The sequence below is a fragment of the Anoplolepis gracilipes genome, chromosome 4 (genome assembly GCF_047496725.1).
Source record: "Anoplolepis gracilipes chromosome 4, ASM4749672v1, whole genome shotgun sequence".
In the NCBI taxonomy this organism is placed as follows: Eukaryota; Metazoa; Arthropoda; class Insecta; order Hymenoptera; family Formicidae; genus Anoplolepis; species Anoplolepis gracilipes.
The window spans coordinates 3,086,322-3,107,490 of NC_132973.1; the positions used below are offsets into that span (position 1 = coordinate 3,086,322).

The 21,169-nt window shown below is 27.2% G+C and overlaps 2 protein-coding genes across 6 annotated transcripts in view; both read right to left on the minus strand.

Moving 5' to 3' along the window:
- Window positions 1–6,460, minus strand: part of LOC140664669 (otoferlin) — a 38,449-nt gene extending 31,989 nt beyond the window's left edge. For all 4 annotated transcript variants that reach the window (XM_072889997.1, XM_072889999.1, XM_072889998.1 and 1 more), the window contains exon 1: window positions 5,686–6,460. In XM_072889997.1, the coding sequence (XP_072746098.1) occupies window positions 5,686–5,764 (79 nt within the window). In that variant the 5' untranslated portion in view covers window positions 5,765–6,460. The remainder of the gene's footprint in view (window positions 1–5,685) is intronic.
- Window positions 6,461–11,513: 5,053 nt separating this feature from the next.
- Window positions 11,514–20,453, minus strand: LOC140664894 (putative fatty acyl-CoA reductase CG5065). 2 transcript variants are annotated; one of them, XM_072890506.1, is made up of 10 exons: window positions 20,294–20,444; window positions 16,129–16,317; window positions 15,846–16,048; window positions 15,187–15,384; window positions 14,652–14,848; window positions 14,099–14,208; window positions 13,805–14,003; window positions 13,154–13,393; window positions 12,732–12,989; window positions 11,514–12,040 (listed from the first exon to the last, which is right to left on the minus strand). In XM_072890506.1, the coding sequence occupies exons 2-10, from the start codon at window positions 16,148–16,150 to the stop codon at window positions 11,878–11,880; spliced, it is 1,590 nt and encodes a 529-aa protein (XP_072746607.1). In that variant the 5' UTR covers window positions 16,151–16,317; window positions 20,294–20,444; the 3' UTR covers window positions 11,514–11,877. The 2 variants fall into 2 exon arrangements, with proteins under 2 accessions (XP_072746607.1, XP_072746608.1); XM_072890507.1 differs by lacking the exon at window positions 16,129–16,317 and having other exon boundaries at window positions 20,294–20,453.
- Between the last annotated feature and the right edge of the window lie 716 nt (window positions 20,454–21,169).

Genomic DNA, 21,169 nt, shown 5'->3' on the forward strand with positions numbered 1-21,169 from the left:
AAAGAAATTTGATTTATATCAATGTTAAATATAACCACTACGCAATATATTTATTAATTCTTCACAAGTTCGCTAGTTAATGACTGCTCTTAAGGCAAATTAAAATTACATTCTGTGGTTTTACGTCAGAAGCGTGTACTAACGGTTGCTGGTATTCATAAAGCGGAAAAAGAACGTATCTAAAACCAAGCTTTAGAGTATCGTACAGAGACAAAAGACTCCTTTGAAGTAGAATACAAAGTGCCTTTACTCTTATAATAGCGGTAAATACCGTATCCTCTACTTCACTGGAATTCTCACAATGCGAGATACGATTAAATCGTATCGCTTTGCAATATGCCCAACATTGCGCATAATAATGTGAAAATGATTTTCTTTGTGAGAGCGTTGTACTATTAAAAAAATATATTCTTAATAAATCAGTAAGTTCCGCTTTATAAAACATGCGATTTTATGGCATGATAAAAAAACTCTTTTTTTGTTTACTTATTGTAATTATAATTTATTTATTTTTTCTTAGCAAAAATCTATATGATTTTTCCGATGTGTTTATTAAATATGTAAAATAGATCAGCTTTGAATAATGCATTTTCTACATATTTGATCAAGCACAGAATAACCGAGAAACACTGAAATAATAAAAAATAATTTAATTTGTCTATGAAATAATATTATAGTTAAATAAATGTTACAATGTAGCACAATATTCTCTAGCTTTCATGTTTGATAAAAACAAGCTTTACATATTTTATTAGAAGCATCTGGTCTGATATGGTCATTGCGCGACTTACTTATCTTTTGTGAAAATCTCAATAGAATTTTCTACAATCTGTTTATCGAACAAGCTACTTTCGAGCGACTTGTTTTATTCTTTACTTGTAGTACAGTTTAAGCGACGAGATAACAAAATTGTTATCAGCTGACCGGCGGAAAGCACGTTGATAGAAAGTTCCGTAGATAAGGAGCTTTATAGTCAGCCACAAGCTGCGCAGCTATACGAAGAATTCGTTTTAACGTGCAATCTCATTTTTCACTCGTCACAACTTTTTTCTATGAATGTCAATGTTTTCCAATAAAAGCAGAAAAAAACAGTTTTTATGATGGCTCGGTGCACAGGAAACGTATGAATAGAAAATGTATGCATAGGAAATATATGCATAGAAAACATTCATCACGTGTGAGCAGATCGCATTTTTATGAGCCATGACCGCAAACTCTTGAGAAATTTGGATAGGAATTCGTGATCGATATAAAAATCTGGATGAAAATTAATTGAAAAAAATTTACCGATATATTGAATATCAATATTGACAAACTGTCTTTTAATTGTCAACTGAATATCAATATTAAGATATCTTTTAGAAATTGTCAATTATTATATAAATTTATAATTTAATAAGCATAACATTCTATTTTAATTTTGTATCCTATATTTTTAAGTTTAGTTAATTATTTTTAATTTATTAATATTATATAAAAAATATTGCTAGAATAAACAAACAAACATAATATTGACGTAATGTTAATTTTCAAATAATTTAATATCCGTTATTAACAAGAAATTATTTTTCTTTAATTTTCTTGGAATTATATGTATATTACACATTCTACTGACCGTCAAAGAAATACTAGATAATACATATATAATAAATAAATATTATATAATATTATATAATATATATACATATAATAAATAAAAAAAATATCTGTCTTTGAGAAGCCTATCAGCTAATTGCTAAAAACACAATGTGATATTTTATTGATAAAATTAATGGTTGTTATAAATTATTTAAAAAAAACTTGTTATTTTTTTAAATTTCATAACACTATACATTTTATATAAACTCTAAGAATTATTCGCCTATTTTGTTTATTCAGAATAGATCTGATTATCCAGTTGTCGCGCTCTTTGGAGACATATTTGCATTTATTAGATGCATAATTATGGACACAATTATAAAAACACAATGTTTGTGTTGCGATTATTATAAATTCATGTCTTGTATGTCTGGTTCTATTCATATACGGTTTTATGAAGGTTTAAAGAAACCTGCGAACACCTGCGTTATTCTTGCTTGAATAATTATAATACTTGGAGGCAGTTTTTGTTGCGAGTACAGTAAGAATTCTGATATTTTGATGTAAAAATAGTTGAACAGCATTCATAAAAAAAATTGCGATTCGACTGCGAATATATGAATATAATTACATTTCTTTGCATAACTAATGTAGCTATTGATTCGCACTCGAGGATCTTGTTTGCAAATTACTTTATTAGTAGTCGTCATTTTTATCCGCATAACCATCACGCTGCCTGCTCTGTAAATAACGTCTCAACGATTGCTACATATGTAAATTTATGAAAGAATTCACGTGAGAATTCACGTCAGCATCATTAAATTATTCTTTAATAGTCAGTTACAGTTGTGCAATACACGCAGAAAGTTGCGTGCATTATTCGGCGGTGCTGTGATTATGACACGCGATAGAAATGCTATTATAATAATTATTATAATATTTATAAACCGTAATGTAATAATGCTACACAAGTGTAATTTTATCCTGCTTGTTGTGTCATGATACAATTGACGGTAAATTAATTAATTTTCCAAGTACATATACGCGCAACTCGTATTTTCTCGTCCGTTATATGAAATATTAATAAAATTATGCTTGTTGTGAGATATTGATAAAATTCTCATAATTGAAAGATTTTCGAGCAGTTATTTGCAATTTGCAAAAATGCAATATGAAAAGAAAAAAAAATACAATGACTGGCGAACCGATATTTGTGATAAACCGCCACTATTTCCGCAGCTGACGCCAAAGCAAACACGTGTTTGTCAAATTCATCCACCTATCTTTCAGACTTAATATTTGTTTTTCTGTTTACATTATCGCACATGTAATTTATTTTTATTTTATCTTTTTATAACATTTAAATTTTATGAACGCGTTTTAATGTTATTTATTAATTTTAGTTTACATAATACTGTATGTGCAGTATTTTTTAATAATTCTAAATATTTGTATGCTTTGTATAATGTATGTTATATGCTATGTGAGTGGCGAATAAAATAAAATTTTTTTCTCCATCAATAATTTGTGAACAATATTATACAATGGAAATATTCATAACAGACAAATTAAATAATTATATTATTTTTAATTATATGTTTTTATTTCTACGACAAGAAGCTTTTAACATAAATAATGAAAGTAAAAATGTATATAATTAAAATCTGTTTTATTTATTAAAACTAATTATAACTCATATTATGTTTGATACAAATATTATTTGTATTTCAATTGATTATTTTCTATATTCAAGTAACTTTATATTTTAATGTGTCTACTTTATAGGGCTAAAAAACTTATACACTATCTGCGTGTACATTATTGATACGTATATTCAAGAAATTCTTCCTCGCAGAACAATGTAACCTTTACCTAAAAACTTGACTCTTTACAATTCATTTTTAACTTTCTGACGATATACATATACATATGCTTACGATTAAATAATATACTAGAGATATTCTGTTTCTTTTATTTATAAAAAATGTATTCAACTAGTTCTCTCTCGAAATAGAACTAATTATCGCAGAATTGTGGAGATGTTTATTCGCGGATTTACCCTAGAGATTTCATACTTCCTATAATTTCACTATTTAATTCGACATTTCTCGCATATTAACATTAGGATAATCCTAATTTATATAGTCAGCTTTATAATATATGAGATAGATGAGTTTGACAATATATTTGTAAATCTCCTAATAGTCGCGGATAATTCATGGAAGCCAGATATTAGTATACGTTGCAAGAAATTGCACTTGTATGAAAATGAATTACGCAAATCAGACGGTGATTTCTCATACCATTTGCACAAAATTTCTGTGTAATTATTACGTGAGTACACAGATACTATATTATACACTAGATGTACACAGATATCTGTGTGTTCATCGCCAACGCACCTCATTGGTTACAGAGATCTTTCTCTCGAACTTCAATATAGCGTGTTTACTCAAACTGGGGCAAATATGATTAATTGAAACATTGCCCTCTCTATAGCACTTAGGGCATTCTGGACCATACGTCTTTCATATCTAAATTCTCTTCAATTCTATACACAAGACTTTGCGGCATAATGACAGGGTGAAATAACGTTACGAAATTAAAAATCCGAAGGAAGAATCTTAAGATATCTTAGCAGATATCTTGAACATCTAAAAAACAATTTCGCAATAACTATGCTAATTATGTAATGTCTGTGAAGATATGCATTAATTATTTGTAGTAATTAAATTCTTAATTGCTTTGTAGTAATCGGATTCTAGTGCATGTTCGTTAATTTTGCCATTATTATTATTGTGTCGTAAAGAAATGTTTTATAATATATAACATGTTTTAAAGCAAATTTACTGTAAATTTTAAATATTTACTGTAATTTTTAAGTATTAGGCATCACACGTTTTAAAAAAAGATCAAGATCATTTTTAAATCTAAAGAAGAAAGAAGCATATTTTTTTAAATAATAAATATGATAAAGTATATATATATATATATATATATATATATATATATACATATAAATATAATAAAATAATAATTGTTTTCATTCTATTTCTTTTTCTATAAATTATATGTATTACAGAACGTTTAATTTTTTCAGTAATAACACATTTATATAAAATTTGAAACTCAATATAAACAAAATATACGATGTATTATTGATATATAATTATAAATTGACCTATAATACATGATATACACACTATAATACTAAAGAGGTTAAATTTGTAATTAAATTTCGAAATTTATGCACAATATATGAAAAATCATATTTTAGAATTGTTAGAAGTCGTTGAAGAGTGTATTGCAATTTCGTTCTATAACTATGCTGATATCTTGATTATCGAAGAATTTCGATCGCACGTTCGCCAATTATTGGAAAATCACTGGTGCACAACAATGTACAACTACAATCAGTTAACCTGAAATTTAGGCAAATTGACCCAGATCATCGTTCACTCATAAAGCTTCTCCTGTAACGAGAGCACAAATCTCTGACGCGATCAATCGCTTGAATACAATGCATTAGACGTATATAAAGGATATACACGCTGGGATGCATCCGAGCACGTGTCTTGTGCATTAATTCATAGAATGTGCATAACAATGAACCGGCAATATATCGAGAATCGGATAATATAACGATAATGGCAAAGATATATAGATTAATACATTGAGAATTTTAATTACATTATATTTGAATTATACTGTATAAATCAAATAGGAACGAGTTTCCGTATAATTTTTCTTTTTTCAAAAAGAAAAATTCAATTATTGTTGATCTACTGAAATATTGATAGATTTCTTATTTTTGATATAAATAAAAACAAATATAAATGTAAACAAATAAAAATTAAAATAAAAAAGATAATATATACTTACATAGAAAACAATTATTAATTTCTGAGTATTAAAAAATATCAACATTTATCGAAACAAAACGAAACAGTTTGATACAATTAATTTTGTCATCTGTTTTTTCAATCTGAATAGTAATGCGTATTTCGAATAATTATTCAAAAAATTCTCTTAAACAAATTTCTTTCGACATAAATTCTATTTCGTGCAAACGTGACAAATGAATAAATCTTAAAAATTATTAATTACCTCGAAAGTCGATTCTTGCGACCTTCTCGCCTTTGTACTTAAGACCTTGAAAATTTTTCAGGATAACGACGAGTGACATTCTTGCACCTCCGCTGAGACACGGGAATTATTGAATACAGGAACCGAATCTTGTTTAATTCTCGGCGATGGATCTTGCGTGACTGACGATATCCGTTATGACTTCATTCATCAAGAACATTTTCGCGCCATTCATTTTCGCAGATGCTGTTCAAATCGCCGAAATGAGCCTCAAATTGCAAGGGCTCTGTATAATAAGGCTTCTCTTCTACGTTGCTACGGTGCGATATCGAACCAGGTGAACCGCTTGAGGCGACAAGCCAGGGGTCAAGGTAGAGGAGGAGCAATCTCGAACCGCGAGATCTAAGACGCGTCACGTTTCAGTCACTTCTCGACGGAGGAGCGCGACGTGGTCGCGGTCACGTTGACGAACGCGATCGTGCCTCCTGGAGGCTGACCCGTCGACTGCTGCGTCCTTAGCGAGTTCGCACTTTAAACAACCCTCGCGAGTGTTCATCGGGGTATAATCGGCGCACGCGCCCCTGATACGGTGCGTGGTTGTTGCCGTAGTCGGCGTTCATCACTACCACCGTCAACGTTGAAACCGGCTTTAAACATTATACGGAGCATCGAACGTCATTAATGAATGACGTATGTACATCTCTCTCGCTTGTCTCATGCTTGTCTCTGTGAATTAATCACGCGAGTTTGAAGCAAAATACTTAAGAATTGGGAAAAATGGAGCAACAAGCATGTAGAGATTTTTAAATGCAACGCTGGTTAAGAATAAATAATAAAAAAACAGAGAAGAATTTTTCAGGATGTTAGAGAAAAGAAGAGTATCTATAAACATTTGTCTCAACATCATAAATTTAAAATGGGTTTAAAGATTGAAAAGTATATAAAATATTTAAAAAAGAAGAGATTCTCTTTAAAACATTTTCAAAATGTAAGATATTTTTATAAATTTAAATATTTACATTATATCTTGCAAAAAATACACATAGAATAGAAATTTGAGAAGAAGCTTTAAGTTGTCTCTCCCAATATATTTTTTAGAATAACATATAAATTTAATTTAGAATAAATTTAGAATAAACGATGAGATTTTTCCCGTATTGCTTTATTTTACATAATGTGGAAATATTATATAAATTTAAAATATACATATAATTAATTAGTAATAAAATATATAATAATTACATGAACATAAATGTAATTCATATAGTATAATTAAACGTTAAATTTTCATTAAAAAATAAAGAATATTATATACAGTAAGTTTACAAAAAATCCTTTACAGTCTTCGCATAATATTCTCTTTAAGATGTAAACGTCAAAGTAAGCGTCAAAGTATGTGATGCATAAAGAATAAAAAAGAACTGTAAGAAAGAAAGAAATTATTAAATATTTAAGGAAAAAACCTAGAATTTTTATTATATACGCAATATTTTTTTTCTTTAATCACATCTAATACGTCGTTAGAGATAAGTAACCTAATATAATTAGAGTAAAGTATAATAATATAATTAGAAAGCTGTGCTGTTATATAAGATATAAGATTGTATATAAGATATTAAATTAAAATTACAGTAATTTTGTACTGTACAGAAATTTATCCGTAGAATCTATATATCACGAACAATCATGCATATATTCCATCAATTATTTGATTATCACGCATTTGCGTAAAAACAAAGTAGAATATAATCATAAGTTTTATTATATTATATAAAAAATATGATGCTTTCTGCGCACTGTACGACAAAATAAAAATATGAGAGGTCAGTTGGGTCATTGCAATCGGTTTTATGAGAGAAACTACAGTTTACAAAATAAAAAGATGTTCAGGTAAACGGATATAAAATATACGCACATGACGGAAAGTAGCATAAAATCAGTGCAAAAATATCATAAATTTCATTAAAATATTGAAAGAATGTAATACTGAAAGAATATTAACAATATTTATCAATACTAATTAATAAAATGTATTAATATGAATAAATTATTAATAAAATTGTTATTTTTTATCAGATTCAATCACAAAGAATTATAATTATAATTTGCATATACAATAAAAAATTTCAATACGCAATAAAATATTTCAAAATTCTAATTTCTGTGTAAAATTGATAAAATAAAATAATGTGAGAAATTATGTAAACAATATGTAATAAAATTGAAAATATTGATAATTCTGTAATCATTTTTTCATTGCATAAATATACAATTTTTTTTATTGCAGATAAAGTATTCAAATTATTTAATTCTATTGCAGTTATCTATTTAAAAATCAAATAAAAATTTCAAATTAGATAAAAGTTCAAAAAATATAGTATGTTTTTTTGGGTCATCAAATATAATCAGATCAAACTATTAGCATTTTTATTCAGTACGATTTTCTGCATTTATTTCTGTGACAATAATTTATGTCTTCAATTCTTGTTACATGGAAAGTATTAATCTCTATTTTTAATTTCTGTGTATTTAAGGTTTTAGGCCATTACCATTAATTTTGGACTATTAAACGTTAAAATTTTCAGAGAAATAAAACATAGAAATCTCTTTGGATTCTAAAATATTAATTTCTAAAAATCTCAGTTTCTTAAAGCGACAGACTTTCAATTTTTTAAACTTTTAAATTTGAAAGTGACGATACACTTAGTTTTTTATTATAGATGCTTCTTAAATAAAACAATTATTTGAAAAGAGTTGTAAAGGAATTTCTTTCTCTTTTAAACTTTTGAAATTTTTCAATTCCACCTTTAATCTTTTATTTAGATTTTTAATTCTAACAATAAACCTTGCTTTTTCTTTTTTATTCTCTCAATTTTGAATGAATGTTATTAATTTGTTAAAATCTTGGTTTTCACAAGTTTTTAATTGTGAGACCATTATTTTCCACAAAATAATATCGGTTCATTTATCACGTGTACTCAATTACGTCTCTGTTCGTGTGTAGCGTACACGCGATGTGAATATTTTCTCGACTTATTTAAAACATTTCATACGCGCGAGAATGTAAAGTGAAGTTGATATCTCGGATAAGATCTGTTGATCAAGAATCGTATAAGAGACCTTGAGAAAAAAATCAACGCAGCACTTCTTTCGGTAATAATTACGAGAGTATGCCTAACTTATTAAAAAATAAAATTCGTAAACTTTGCACCTTTAAGATTCACGCACCAGACATAACTTTGTATGCAAATTAAAAATTTAAAAACTTTAAATGCAATTTTTATCTTACTTTTTGGAACTGACAATTAGTTTGAGATAGAAAATTGAGATCTTGTTATACATCGACCGACCAATAGCTGCTGTTGCCTGTTTTCCGAAGGGAATGTAAAGGGATGGATCAATAATAGAATGGGGTTGGCTGGGATTTCTCAGCGCCATCCCTGCATATTACGTGGAACTAGCAACTGTTGCTTCATCCCTTACCTTTTTCTTCGCTATTGAGCTTTAAATCTTGCTATTTCGTTTAAGTTTATTTGATCCATTTTTATTTTCAAATGAAAAAGCTTTGATAATTTTGCGGAATGATTACTTTCAATTTTATGACACTCTGCTGGTTGATTTTCTATTTTAAATATATGCATATGCATAATACGAACAAAATCTACACGCGTATGTTTACATATTAAAAATATGTAAATATTAGAATATATTAAAATATTATATGTGAAAATCCAGTTTTTAAACTTATGTTAGATGTATATAAAATCAAACGATAATTCAGAGAAAATCAAAGAGAACAATCGATGGATTATCATCAAATTATTATCATCAAATGCAAAAGAAAATTGTTGTTCAGAATACAATGTAGTTGTCTAAAAGAAAATAATAGTAAAAGATGTTTTCATAATATCCTATCCATTTTCTGTCTTCAATAAATATTACTTAACAATTTTGTTGAATTTAATGGAGCTATTTAAAAATAGAAAAGTTTACTTTTATAATTTCACCTTGAAACAATCTTGGAAACAGCAATCTGTTTATCCTGTATAACCAACTAAATATTTCGTGTTTCTACCTATTGCAACACGATTTAATTTCACTTAAGTTGACCTATATATACGTTACAACATACTTTAGATCAGTTACAAATAATTAAAGATAAAATATTTGAAAGATACTAACATTTTTTTATTTGACTTTAATATCAATAATAACTTTAATTTAGCAATAAATTTAAAAAAAGAAGATTTTACAATGAGTAAAAAGAATATTCATATATCTTTTCTAAATCATGATTTGTGTGTGTGGGGAATTTTTAATTAATAGAATTTACTTAAAGAAATTCTTTTTTTTATTTTAATTGTGCTGTCGTAAAATTTCTCAAACACAAATTTATTTTCGTCTTTTGTCATTTTTGTATGTATTTCCTTTAAATACATATTAAATATAGAATTGATTAATAACTTTATAAATTTGTTTTATATGACTGACTATACATAAATTTTGTTTTATATTGCCAAGACTAATGGCGACTATTTGTTAGCATATGTTAATGCAAGTAGCTTTATATATGTAATTAATTCCGTTGCATAATGTTCCGATATTGTATGAGTTAAGTTACAACATATTTTGATTTTACATAATATGTAAAATCCTATATAAAATAGTTTTTGTAGATAGAATGTCTTTTCAAACATAATAAATCATCTTTTATCTATCAATTTGAAATTGATTTTTTTCTTATCGAAAATTTCTCCTATAAAACACTATCATTTCAAACATTTAGTAAGTTGCGTTTATCAAGCTATGTATAACTTTAAACTGGATATTATTACTGATGTAGATACTTTACAATATAATAATATAGTGAGTACAGAAATGAATTAAATGAGAACAGTTTAGTGCGTGCAGTTGACATTCCTTTGTACTTTAAGAAAAGCGTCGATTGAGGTCAAAGATATCGTAGAAAGTCGTATCTGGGAAATTGAATGAATTCTTAGACCTCGATATATAGCTCGCATGAAGTTCGCACTCGATGATATCGATCTGAGTCTGTAAACGATCGAAGACAAAAATACATTTGTCCTTGGAAACTCTAGCCATGAAGAAAACGAAAAGGTTCTTTTATTGCATCATGCTCGATACGGACATATATCTTATTTCTATCGTTTATAAGAGGGACGAAATATCTCCTCTTTCAAAATACTTTATGATGGAATAAAGTCACTTTAGAGGATCTCTAATTCCCGATACTAAAAGATTCGACACACAATTCAATTTTGTAATCATTTTTTCTGCGTCATATATTTTTTTTAAATAAAAAAATAAAAAAATATTTTCTATAAATATATGTACATATGAAATATATATAATAATGAATGATAAATTTTTATCTAGAATTTTTAATTCAAAATATTAAAAATTGTGATGTACATTTTTATTCGCATGTTTAATGCAAATGTATTAAACATAATATTTTTATACATTATGTTATATTAATATTATGTAGATTAATTATTTAAGTAAATATTACACATTGGTGATTGTGGCACAAAATATATTTGCACATTCGTAGTTTTAATATAAGAGGGACGACATATATTGTACTAGACCTTAATGGATTTTTATCATGGGTTTTTATAAAGAAATCTTTCACACCATCACATGTTTTTACATATCATATGTATATAAACCTTTATTCCAGTAAATATGCATATATTTTTGATAACAATAATATATTTATCAAAACTATATATATTGCACAAAACTTGTATATTTATAATATTATTTATAATATTATATTTTTTATAATATTAAGTTTCTTAGAAATGTTTATGTTACACTTATATTTTTATTGAGAGATTAAAATTGATTAGTAGATCCGCCCTTTTTTAGAAGTATCTGCGCTATAGAGTTCAAGTTTGTCTTTATATTAAAATATAGCTAATATTGTCGCAGAAAGATTTTTATACCGATAGTGTATTGAAATTCCCTTCTCCCTCTATATTTTGTAGTCCCCATTACACGTAATTATAAGCTATTTAAAAATACTTATAGTATACATATTGAATATTAAACGTAAGAACGCGTCGAGCAAAGAATGTTGAAGAGATTATCATTTTCGTTTACTTATCGCGTTCCACAAATTACGTATATATGCACAGCGCAATAAACATAAATGCAAGAGAACATTTGCTCTAACAATAAGCGCTCTCAAAGATGCATCATTTCTACGAATCCGCCAATAAATGGTAAGGATTTTATTTTCTCAGTAACGTAATCCAGGAAAAACCTCACCATTTCAACATTGTTATAAATAAAATATAACACACCGAAGTAAAACAGATATATTGTTGTGATATGGACAACGTACATTCTGAAACAAATATGTTTTATAGAAATAATAAAGAAAAATTGATAAAAGTTCTGATTAGAAAAACTCTAAAGTGAAAAATAAGGAAAAATTAATTTAATTTAAATTAAATATATACATACATTTAGATTTAATCCAAATTTAATTTTAATTGTAATAATATTTAATTAATATATTGCATTTTAAAATTTACTTAATTTATAATTTTATAATTTTATAAGTTATGAGAATTTAAAAAATAATTTTATCAAATTTTTAGAGAAAAGTGGATTAAATTGTTGCACCAAAAGTTGTAAGTATATATAATTTATATACAAATATTAAATATATATAAAAAGGAAAATGCATCTGTAATATTAGGAAAAGATATACATTTAAATGAAAAATAACGTCTCTCAAATAAACATTCAGTTTTTTTACTAATCTATTTTTTGTTATATAATTAATTTTTTCACAAGAATGCAAAAAATATAATATTAATATACAAAGATTTCGCAAGTTTTGTAATCAAATATAGTATATCTATTTTTCTCTTCTGCTTATTGAAAGATTTAGCTTATTATTTGTGCAGTTTCTGAAGATTGTTAAAAAATGACTTATTATTAGCAGATTTTATTCTTAATGGATTATATTGTTTGATTGTTCGAAAATATTATAAAATGTAATAAATCTACTCACAATAAAAAATACTCACATTTTTTGATGCCGACGGGCTTTTGGCAAAGTGGACAGATCTTCTTTCATGCAGTACTGCCGCGCGCCGAGGATTATATCCTTAAAGTACCGCCGTACGTCGACATCATAAATTATAGTTGGAAATAAATTTTTATCCAATGTTGATAGTTCGTTGTTTAAAGCAATTAGATTTTTATTATAAAATATCCATTGTCGCGTCGTGAAATATTGCAGTACCTCGAGGCCATCTAAAATTCGATTCTGGATTCTGACCATGCTATAAGAATAATAAAAAGAAAGATAATGATTATGGAAATTTAGACAGTTACATACTATTGTTTAATTATATGTAAAAACGTTAGGCAAGAAATTTTAATCGATAAAAATAAAAAAAAGAATGTAAGTACAATGTCTAAAAATATTAAAAAATACGAAACTTACAATCTCTTTTGTCGAAATATCAGCATCAGAAAGTCGATCAAGTATGCGGGGATGATTTGGAAGAAAAAGATGAAGATATTATGCACAAATTTATTGCTACGTATGTCGCCATCCGGATACCAAACTTGTCCCTCGAAAGGATATTCGTAAATAATTTGCCTACCCGTCTCTAATATTTCGCCCCATGTAATGCGCTTTGTATCGCTTTGCGTCAAATTGATTACAGGTATACTTTTTGGACTATAAATAATAAGTCAAACAAGGAAAATTAATATTTTTTATCTATTTAAATGAAGCAATAATTAATCGCAAATAATCAACAACAAAAATAGTGCAATTTAGAATATATATAAAAAGCTTTTAAGCGGTGCTCTTTATTGTATAATTTTAAATAATTTAGAAATTATGATAAATTTATATTTTCCATAAATCAAGTAGGAAAAGCTTAAATATAACATAAAAAAATGAAGTAACTTTTTTTTTTAACAATTTAAAATCTTATGTAATCTTGATATCAAAAATATCTTAAGGGATACTAGTAAAAAAAAAAAAAAGAAATTGATATTACTGTCTAGATGTTACAAAGATAGTGTTAGATGATAAATTTTATTTACAAAAAATAGGGAGATTAAACAAAATTTAAACACTTACTTTTCGTCGCTAGTGGCAATTTTTTGTGCAATTGCGATTAAACCGTTAATTGCGATATCAACCGGTACGACTTCGGCATTATAATTACCGTTGCAATGCATCGATCTAATAACACCCTTGCCGCCACCGACAAGCAATCCTATAGGTCCATTCAAATTGTCGACCCATCCTGGTACAGGCTCCTTGTAAGAAGGTATCACTGCAATGACATTAATTAATCTTCATATTTTTTTGTTTATACATAAACCGCCGAGATATAATCTCTGATAATTAATGAGATATACCGATAATTACCGATCGATGGTCTAGCAATGCAGCAAGGCATATTGGGATATTCATTGGCCACCAACGTTTCAGCTAGACGTTTCGAATATGTATAAGTATTTGGATGCGGATGTAATAATCTAAAAAAAAAATTTCTACCCTTTAGACTCGATAAGGACCTGAACCAAAGGTCGAAACGTTGTCGCTGAAAATCGCTGTAATGATAAGCTTGTTTAACTGAATAAAAGCTAAGTTATGCCAGTTTGGTCGCTTAACCATTGCATCTCCTGAATTACTTCACCGCTGGCGATATTATCCAAAGAATTTTAATTTAACTAAAAATTCTGTTTACTAATATTTTTACACCAATTTTTAGTTTATTCTATACATATATACAATTAGTATTTGTAATAAATTTAAATATTTAAAATTATCAATAAAGTTCGTAATTAAAAAATATATAATTACATATAATGACAAATAATGTAAATTAAAAAGAATAACCAAAATGCGTTTATAAGTTGTGTTTATGCTGAATATTATTAATGATTTCAATCATTAATAACATCAGATTTTTAATTACTTGGGCGTAATAAGATCAATAGCTTCTTCATCTAGCCATTGAACGAGTCTCATAATATCCTGAGGGTCATCAGGGGAATCATAAGTACGTTCGCCTAATTCCTTCTGATCGACGTGACAGAAAGCTGTGCTTAGATGCACATAGGCCAGCAAATGCTTCATTTCTTTTGCCAAGTTTAATACTCTTTTTGTACCTACCTTGAAAATTAAATCAAATCTCATGTTTATATATCAAGAATATTATGTACAAAATATTAATCCTAAAACATGAATTATTTATATTATTTATAAGTTTGATTAATATTTTATATTCTTTTAATATTTAAAACTTCTTAAAAATATCTGTAGCTACATATTTTTACATGATAACAATAATATATTAGAACGGGCACACAGAGTTTAAAAATAATAATCATACTATAATTACAGGCATCACGCATTCAATGCAAACAACTAATAACATATAAAAATGTTAATGTAGCTATTCAAGTTGACATTGATTTAATTTCTTTTTTTTATGGAGATTAATATCTTACCATATTCATTTCAACAGCATCTTTCAATTTCGCTTCCAATCGAAGAGTTGCAGCGCAATGAAATACCACGTTTACCTCATTTATTAGATGCTCACATTGTTCGTCAGTAAGACCCAAATTGTCCGAACATATGTCACCGTTAAATGGTATTACTTTCTTCAAAACTTGAGGTTTCTCAGTTCGTATTCTTTGAAACAGCTATCAAAATATCAGTTATTAGCAACTATGTATTTGCCAATTTCTTGTAATAATTAAGGGGGGAATTCGGTCTAGAGGTCTGATTTTTAGGCTTTTTTTGCAAATTTTCATAAGAAACGGATAAGATCAATTAAAATAAAAGTTTTTCCTATTTGTTAAGCAACTTTTTAAGTATCTTATAAAATTTTTTTTTAGAAGAAATGCTATATGCAGCTTAATTCTTGGAATTTTTCAATAAAAAAAATTTTAAAAAATACTTAAAAAGTTGCTTAACAAATAAGAAAAACTTTTATTTAATTGATCTTATCCGTTCTTGATAAAAAAATTTGCAAAAAAAACCTAAAAATAATGTACAAACGTATTACGACATTTATAAAAATATTTCAAAATATTGCAGCAACTTCCACAACATTATTTTAACAGTAAGATAAAGATAGAAAAAACATAATTCAATGTCTTACGGGCAATTTGAATATATCTTCGAGCCGATTGTCGAAACTGCGACCTCTCTTAGGTCGCATTAAAACGTAAATTTTATTGAGATCAGAACAGCTGTACAACAATTTTTCTACGAGGACCTTGCCCATGAAGCCGGATGCACCAGTAATGAAGATGGTCTTGTCCTTGTAGAAGGATTGAATCTTAGACCTTGGTTCGGCCATGGCTGGAATTTATTATATATTGCGAAATTTGTGGTCAAGATAGAAAAAGAGACAGAAAAAGAGACAGAAAAAGAGAAAGTACACTTTACTACGCGGTGAAACATGTAGGAAACCGCACAAATTTAATTTGCAGTGCAATCTTTATGGCGCTTGCATTGTTACACAACTACGCGAAATGTACATTGTTACACACATTGCTTCAAATTCACCGTATTCATCCTTCTTGTCTGCTTGTTCTGGCAGTTTGTTATTTTATCGTAGCATGTAAGTTCTGCGCAAAAGTCATGTTAACAGAAATCTCTGTGTAAATAAGAATCATAGGAAATCGACAATGAGCCAATTATTTATATTCAAATTATATTCAAATCTTATAATTATATTAAAATTACATTAAAATTATAATTTTATAAGTTAATTTGAATCTCTCGAGCATTAAAATTCTTCGATATTGATTGGTATACAAGTATATATATGGCGGTTATCTCGTCATTAAGAAAAAAAAATCATAAAAAAATTATTAAAGATCGTTATGTCAGATACTTTTATAACATACGAAAAATACATTTGTATCTTAGATAGTAATTTTTAATATCAACAAGCAAGTGTGATACGTTGCGATTACTTTTTACTGAGAAAATTGTGAAAGGATTTTAAGACTGCAATTGCAAGGTTCGAGAGATTGTTATTTAATCTGTAACCTTGGCAGTAAACCTTTTTGAAGTCAATAAAGAGATCGAGTATCTGGGCCAATTACTTTTACCAAAAACGCCGTAAAAAGATTTTGCAATATCTGCAGGTGTTATACATCTCTGCAGGTGTTATACATATTAATATATATTATATGTTTGAATATGTAATGTAATAATAATGTAATAGATTATACTTAGAATATTTTATGTATCTAAAATTAACTTTCAATAAAGTTTTTTGCAATATCTATTTTAAAAAAAAAACATAAAATTAATTTGATCATAAATAACATTAATAGCATGTGTGTAAATTAATTTTTGCCACAAGCTTACGTAAAATGTCATTGCATGTATACATTACACTTTTAAATATAAAATTAAAGTCACGAGTCATATTTTATACTTTCTTTTAATTATATTTATTTTGAAATTGTTTGAAATTTTGCGTGTAGTCTTGGGTAGCTCCTCAAGCGACGTAAACGAAGTAAAGGACTTCTGTTTTTTACAATGAATGATGAACTCCGGATAAAGATAAAATGAATGTGACAAAATTTTATAATATTGAATGACAAATTTTATTATAAATGTTTCGATACTGACAACTTGTCGCTATGCAGGTTGGAGCCAGAATGTTCGCTCCGTCTGTCTTGCTCCGTTTTCTTTAATTTCACCGATCGTTATTCCTGACCTCTGACTTTCGAAAATAAATGTCCATGATATACAATATAAAAGAAGAAAGTATACAGCATAATAAGTCAAAGTTTTAATAACATTGAGTCGACTAATATAACATAATAAATACTAATATAAAATAAAATAATATAAGATAAATACAAAACAGAAATCATATGTATTAATATATTGTATATTTAAAAGTTTAATTTAAAATAATCTTATAAATTTCTTTATAAATAATCGTTATAAATGGTGATAATGATAATAATGATGTTTTTACATTTGCTACCGTTGCATTTTTAGATTTCAAAGTCGTTAACATAAAGAAGAGCGCCAAATATTTGCTGACATTGATGAAATAATGTCAATCAACCTTAAATGTGTTCAGAAATAACGCCAAATAATTGCCAAATTGAGATTTGTGTACGTTTGTATAATTAATAGTATACGTCACTTGAAAGTATATAGTATATCGAATCTGCATCTGTGCATTTTCGTGCTTATTACGTCTTGCACTTTCACCTACTCTTTTCGCACGAACCAAATTACTCGAAATGATAGCGCACTGATAAATGAAGTCGTTATGAATCGTATAATTATATTACCTTTTCAAAATTGCCACTCCCTCTTTAACATTTTCTTGCTCAATTACGTTTCGATTCGAAAGGAAAAGTTGCATATGTAAAAGACTGTTATAAAGTTTTCGTAATCAGAAATGACAGGTCCATAATCGGTGATGACATAAAAACAAATATTTAACTTTGAATTGTTAATATTATTTTTTTCCTACTCAAAATTCTTTTAAAAAAAAAACATAAATACAGTTAAGAAATATTGAAACATTGAAATTAAGTAAAAATATTGTCAAACCAACTAAAAAAGTTTTGGTTTATGAAATTTCTGAATATGTCTCACAGAATTTCTATCATTAAATTTTGTTTTTTTTTTTAACAATTAATAATTGTTTCTTGGATTTATTTAAATAACTTAAATACGTAAATTAAAATTATATTACTTATAATATATGGAAAATTATATTTTAGCACTACAGATTTAGTTTAGCAGAAACAGAGTTACATTCTTATTATTAATCTTATTGTTAGTATTAATTTGATTAAATTAATTCATAATGTGTTTTGAAACATACTTGGAAGAATCACTTTTTAAACAAAATAAATTTAAATAAATGGATAAGTTATTTTTAACATTAAACCCGATTCTGTTCGACCCATATTTATTAGACAAAGAATTGCTACTATTAATTATAATTAGCCTTGAGTATAGTTATGATGTATTGTTTGATGAACTTTCTGTATTACAAGAATAACAAAAAACCATACTTACATTTACATACACACTCGGCAACAAGAATGTCTTAACACATTATGCACAGTATGCATTTTTTATTTACAGTTACAAAATACATATTAACATAAATTTTGCATATATATCCCAATTCTTATTAATTTTTTATTTATTCTCTTTTACATAATTAACTTTCAAATATTATTTTGACTCTGTTGCATTTTAATAACAAAATGTATAAATAATCAATAAAAAATGTTTAAATTTATTTAACTTTTGTTGTACATGATTATTTTCTACAGATGTCAAGAAATATGTATAAATTTTTGTAAGTACTTTGAAGTAGTTAAAACTGCAACAAGTATTTCGATCGTTATGTGATCCGAAACAGAGCAAAAAGAAAGATGTGGCCTAATAAGAGTTAATCGGAGTCATTATAACAGCGATTATGATATAAACATTATATAACATCTTTGTAAAATAAGATGAGTTTCTATCTTATCTATACGTCTTTATGCAAAAAAAAAAAAAAACCGTTTTACGCACTACTTTGCACGGAACATACGCAATACGCATGCATTTTAAGGATTACATCATATGCCATTTAATAGAAGTTGTACGTTAGCGTAATGATAGTTTACAGAAGATATACCAGCAACTGACATAGGTAAATCAAAATTACACGCGTGCATGAATAATACCATTCACACAAGAACAAACATCAAACATGATAAAGTACGTCATAATTTATACACATCCGTGTATTTTAACATTTAAAAATACATTAAAAAATAAATTAAAGTAATAAAAATAATAAAATAATAAAAATATATAGCAGTTTTAAATTACAGTAATCGACAGCGAGCCGAAAACGTAAATACAGGCGACCTTGAGCTCTCATATATATATATATATATATATATATATATATATATATATATATATATATGTGTGTGTGTGTGTAATAACAAAGGTACATTATGTACTTGGACGACATCGGCAAAACAATAAAAATAAAAATCGTTACGAAATTTTAAACCTGAAAATGCTTACAAACAAAAAAATATAAAGAATGTTATCGAAATAAAAAATTATTTAATAATTATTCTTGTTTAAATTTAAATTTGGACAAGTATAACAAAAAAGATATAACATTGCACAATAATAAAAATTAAATTAAGAAATTTTTATAAATAGAGATTAAAAATGCTGTCATTTCGTTAAACTGTGTTTATTATATATAATATTTATTTTTTCTAATTTTAAAATTCGATTCTTAATCACTATATTATTGTAATATTCAAATTATAAAAAATCGCTGACATATTGTAATTCAAATAAAAATGTGTCGAAAAAATAATAAAAAATCTGAGATTGTTTATATTTTAATCCGTCAATGGAAATTGAATGCAAATTACGTGACAAATTACGTTCAAATAAATCAATTTTTTGTAAAATTTCGAAATTTGTCTTTCTTATCAGCATACGCGCAGACAAAAAATATTACCAGAAAATAGTTTTATTTTGAAAATAAAAATGTAAATAAAAATAGCGATGAGCTAGGATGATATTGAATACCTGTTGACAATATTTCACACGTTCGATTTAATCCTTCGATCGTCTGTGATTAGTGCGATGTCTCGTCCTACGCGTTTGCTATTTTGCAAGAATGGATCGCGCGTACTCCGTGCTCGCAAACTTACTGAGCTCCAGCATAATCCGTGCTGAAAGTTGTACTGTTGTAGAACGACCTGCCGATCTCTCTTTCTCTCTCTTTCTATCTCTTTCTTTCTCTCTCTTTCTTTGCCTCCTTCCTCTGTCTGTTTCTCTCCCCACCTGCATGTAACTGTAATTGCTACTTTGGATTATATATTTGTTTTTTTTCTTTACATCAATTATCCGTTTACCTCGCCTAACTATATTTTATTGAATGAATAAACATATTTTATAATCGTTAGCTTGCGCACTATAAAGCAAAAAGATGTTGTTTCTATTTTAAAAATTGCCTATCATTGTACACTGAATAACTTTAGCTGTTCATCAAGTGCAAGATATAGATTAAAACGTATTACATATTGTATTGGACATAATTGTAGATCAAATTTTGAAAAGTAAAAAATTGTTTTTGATCTTATGTAATTACGTATAATAGGTTTGCGCTAGACAAACGATTTGTCGCTTCTTGGCAGTAAATTGTTACAATTGCAATAGACTCGACTATTCTCTCTTTGTCGGAAGAATCTAGACCGTGTCTATTTTCTTTCACTCTCACTCTCTCGTTCTTGTAAGTTATGAGTTCATAGACCTTCACCATTCTTGGATGCTCACGAAATAACGTAAGAACACCGTAACCATTACAACATCACAGTTGATGTAATTCAAATAAGGAATTTGTGAAATTGATAGACGAAAAACTTTTACAAATGCCTTTTATATATAAAATGTTTTTACATT

Bases quoted from the DNA above. Each gene is read 5' to 3' on its own strand.
- LOC140664894 (XM_072890506.1), bottom strand. From the start codon at position 16,150: ATGTTTCACCGCGTAGTAAAGT. The intron at 16,049-16,128 runs GTACTTTCTCTT...AATAAATTCCAG, and splicing joins GTTTCACCGCGTAGTAAAGT to CCATGGCCGAACCAAGGTCT. The intron at 12,990-13,153 runs GTAAGTTTCGTA...TTATTCTTATAG, and splicing joins ATATTTCGACAAAAGAGATT to CATGGTCAGAATCCAGAATC.